The sequence below is a fragment of the Buceros rhinoceros genome, unplaced genomic scaffold (genome assembly GCF_000710305.1).
Source record: "Buceros rhinoceros silvestris isolate BGI_N320 unplaced genomic scaffold, ASM71030v1 scaffold26382, whole genome shotgun sequence".
Taxonomy (NCBI): domain Eukaryota; kingdom Metazoa; phylum Chordata; class Aves; order Bucerotiformes; family Bucerotidae; genus Buceros; species Buceros rhinoceros.
Window position 1 is genome coordinate 28,264 of NW_010401067.1, and position 3,046 is coordinate 31,309.

The 3,046-nt window shown below is 53.5% G+C and overlaps 1 protein-coding gene across 1 annotated transcript in view; it reads left to right on the forward strand.

Moving 5' to 3' along the window:
* Window positions 1–3,046, forward strand: part of LOC104489936 (F-box/LRR-repeat protein 20) — a 20,332-nt gene that overhangs the window by 14,645 nt on the left and 2,641 nt on the right. The window contains exons 9-11 of the mRNA XM_010132156.1: window positions 648–778; window positions 2,099–2,159; window positions 2,388–2,432. Coding sequence (XP_010130458.1) covers window positions 648–778; window positions 2,099–2,159; window positions 2,388–2,432 — 237 coding nt within the window. The remainder of the gene's footprint in view (window positions 1–647; window positions 779–2,098; window positions 2,160–2,387; window positions 2,433–3,046) is intronic.

Sequence of the window (3,046 nt, forward strand, 5' to 3'; positions counted from 1 at the left end):
CGCTGCTCTCGATCCCGCGTGGCTCCTTGCCCCAGCCCCACTGCTCCCAGCCCCCTGTGCTCTTGCTGATGGTGGGGAGGCAAATGGAGCAGGTTTGTGCGCTGTCGCCAGCCCAGAGCAGAGCCACGGGGCTGGACAGACCCTCTGTCCAGGGTCGCTGGAGCCACGGGGGTGCTCAGCGTGGTCTGGGCTGTAAGCCTGGCTCCTGCCCTTCAGGGTCTGGTCCCAAACCACAGAAGTGTGTTTTTAAAGGGCTGTTGATGACAACAACCTGCTGCCTGTCTGTGTTGGGTGCTCCCTTGTCTTGAGGTTCAGCCAAGGTCTTTACGAGCGAGGGCTGCCAGGGAAGGCAGGAGAGCGCGCCTAGGCCAGCTGCTCCCGTGCCTTCGCCCACCGCTCACGTCGCCGGCTCAGGACCAGTTCCCTGCATGTGGAATCACTTGCCGAATGTTCACAAGTTGCTTCCGTGGGGCTTGTCCTGTTTCAGCTGCTCCAGTGAAACAGCTGAATGCGTTTTGGGGTTGAAAGACGCGTGACTGGGCCCCAGTGAAGTGCCTGGCTGGAGGTCTGAGCAGGGAGGTACGCGGTGCCTTGCACCCCCACCTGCGTCGTTATGGCTTGTGATGATGTTATTGTTTTTCTTGTAGCAAATAACAGATGATGGTCTCATTACAATATGCAGAGGATGCCACAAGTTACAATCCTTGTGTGCCTCAGGCTGCTCTAACATTACAGATGCCATCCTGAACGCCCTGGGACAGAACTGCCCACGGCTCAGGTGAGTTCCCCACGCTCCAGTGACCCGCCGGGTGTTGAACAGGGGATCCCAGGGACGCGGTCAAGTCGTGTCTGAGCCATCCAAAACCTTTCTGAAAGGGCTCGTTTGATCACACAGTGTGTGCTGTGGGGTGATCGTAGCTGTACCCAAACTTCTGGTTTCTAAACTGGTGCGAGCACAGAACTGGTAAGAGAGCTCGGTGTGGTACTGGTGACCACTGCCCTCTGCTCCCCCGAGCAGCAGCTCCTGCACCACTGTTCTCCTACAGAAACCACTGGAGGGTCAAGTTACCTTTGTCTGGGTACCAAAACCACATTGAAATGACTCTGTGTCCTCTTGACATGGGATGTTAGCGGGTTTTTTGTTAAAGATGGCATTTGTGCAAACTCTCTGCTTGACGGAGTGAGCTGCCAGCGACAGCTCTGCCAGGGCGTGCGCTTTTTTAATTGATTTTTTAAGACTTTTTATTAGGACAGATTTTTTTCAGGAAGACTTTGCTGTAATTCAGAAAACAGCCAGGGGCAGAAAGAAGAGACAGTTTTACTCTCTGACATCTGTCACAGCCGAGTGGCTTGTGTTAAATGGTGTAAAATAGAGCCTTCCAGGGGAAAACGAAACACAACCGCTCCCAGTGCTGCCCCATTTAATGGGTTACCGGTACCAAGTGCAGCATACCGGAGTTTGGAAACCGGGTCTGACAGGGGAAGGTAAAACACCGCTTTGGTTCCACGTGGTTTCGGTGTTTCTGTTCAGCTGCAGCTGTACAGCGTTAAGCTCCGCAGGTAAAACGGGTGCTGCCCTGCAGGGAGGCTGGCTCCTTTTCTGGCGAGGTCGATATGGGGGGATCCTCTGGAGAGCTGCAGCAACTCGGCCAGAAGCTTGTGTGTCATCACAGAGCTGTTTGCCTCCCAGCCGACTCAAACTCTTCTCTTGTGGTGTTAAACACTCTCAGGCTCCTCTGCCAGTCGTCGTCTATTTTTTGTGATGAGATGAGATGAGATCTGTGGCTGGGGTGGGAACCGGAGATCACTCGGTGTCCAGCACAGGGGGTTCTGAGGGCACCTTAGCCCCGCGTTTGTCGGATGAGCCCTCCTCGCCTCGCAGCGGGGCGGACTGGCTGACCTCGCAGCTCGCTCTCCTTTCCTTTCGCCGAGACCTCTGCTCTGCTCCTCCGACGGGTGGATGCTCTGCGCAAAGCCTCCTCTCGGGGAGCGCAGCCTAAACCGGGTCAGACTTTTCTGGGTTGCTGGAAGCTTTTAATGAAACGCTCTGAAAAGCAAAATGACTCCACCGCGGTTATTATGAATTCTTTCTGTGCAGAATATTAGAAGTGGCGAGGTGTTCTCAGCTGACAGACGTGGGCTTCACCACGCTGGCTCGGGTAAGTGCTCCTCTCCTCCTCCGTCAAGGACCTGCGCTTTCTTGTCACGGTAGAGGTGAACAAACAGCAGCTCTCTCTTGAACGTCGGGTTTTGTCACGCTTTTGATCCCTTAAGTAAAATCACTTCACAGAATTAGTTCTGCTCTAACTCAAACCATGTCTAGCTGAGTTTATGTTTGCTGCCTGAACTTTGCACTTAGTTTGTGTGTTCGGTCTGTTTGTTCCTAGAACTGCCACGAGCTTGAAAAAATGGACCTGGAGGAGTGTGTCCAGGTAGGAGGTGCCACCCCTGGCTGCTTCTCTTTTAGCACAGTCGCAGCAGTGTGAAAAGGTGGTGAAATAGCAGTCGATTGTCAGCAGAGGAGAACTTGGTGTGGAATCCGGAGCGAGATGGGATGTATTTGGATAAGGAATCACAGCCTTTGTAGTTTCGTCCTTTGTTCGTATTTCGTAGTAGTGACTGATGCTGTGAACAGTGATCTCTAACAGGAACAGATGAGTCCTGAAGGTCACGTCACAGATGTGTGAACTGCGACCCTGGGCCCTGGGTAGCGTTTACTGTGAGAATAGTTGAATTTGCTCAAGATCCCGTGAAACATCTCTGTCCCTAAGGGTGGCTTTGAAACCGATTCGGCCCAAGGCAGTGAGGTGACAGGGTTTGGCTTCCTGCCATGCGAGCAGCGCGACCACTGTGTCCCGAACTTCCTGCTGCTGACAGGGCAGGAGCGCAGGAGGTCGCAAGAGGAAATTACAGTAGTCCAGACAGGAAGTGATTTAAAATTAACCCAAAAAGGAAGAAAAGTTGGGCTGTGTCCTTGGCCAGACCGACTGAACAAAGACCCCCCAGCGAGGTCCTTTGTGAGGGCGTTCAGTTCAGAAGCCGTTGT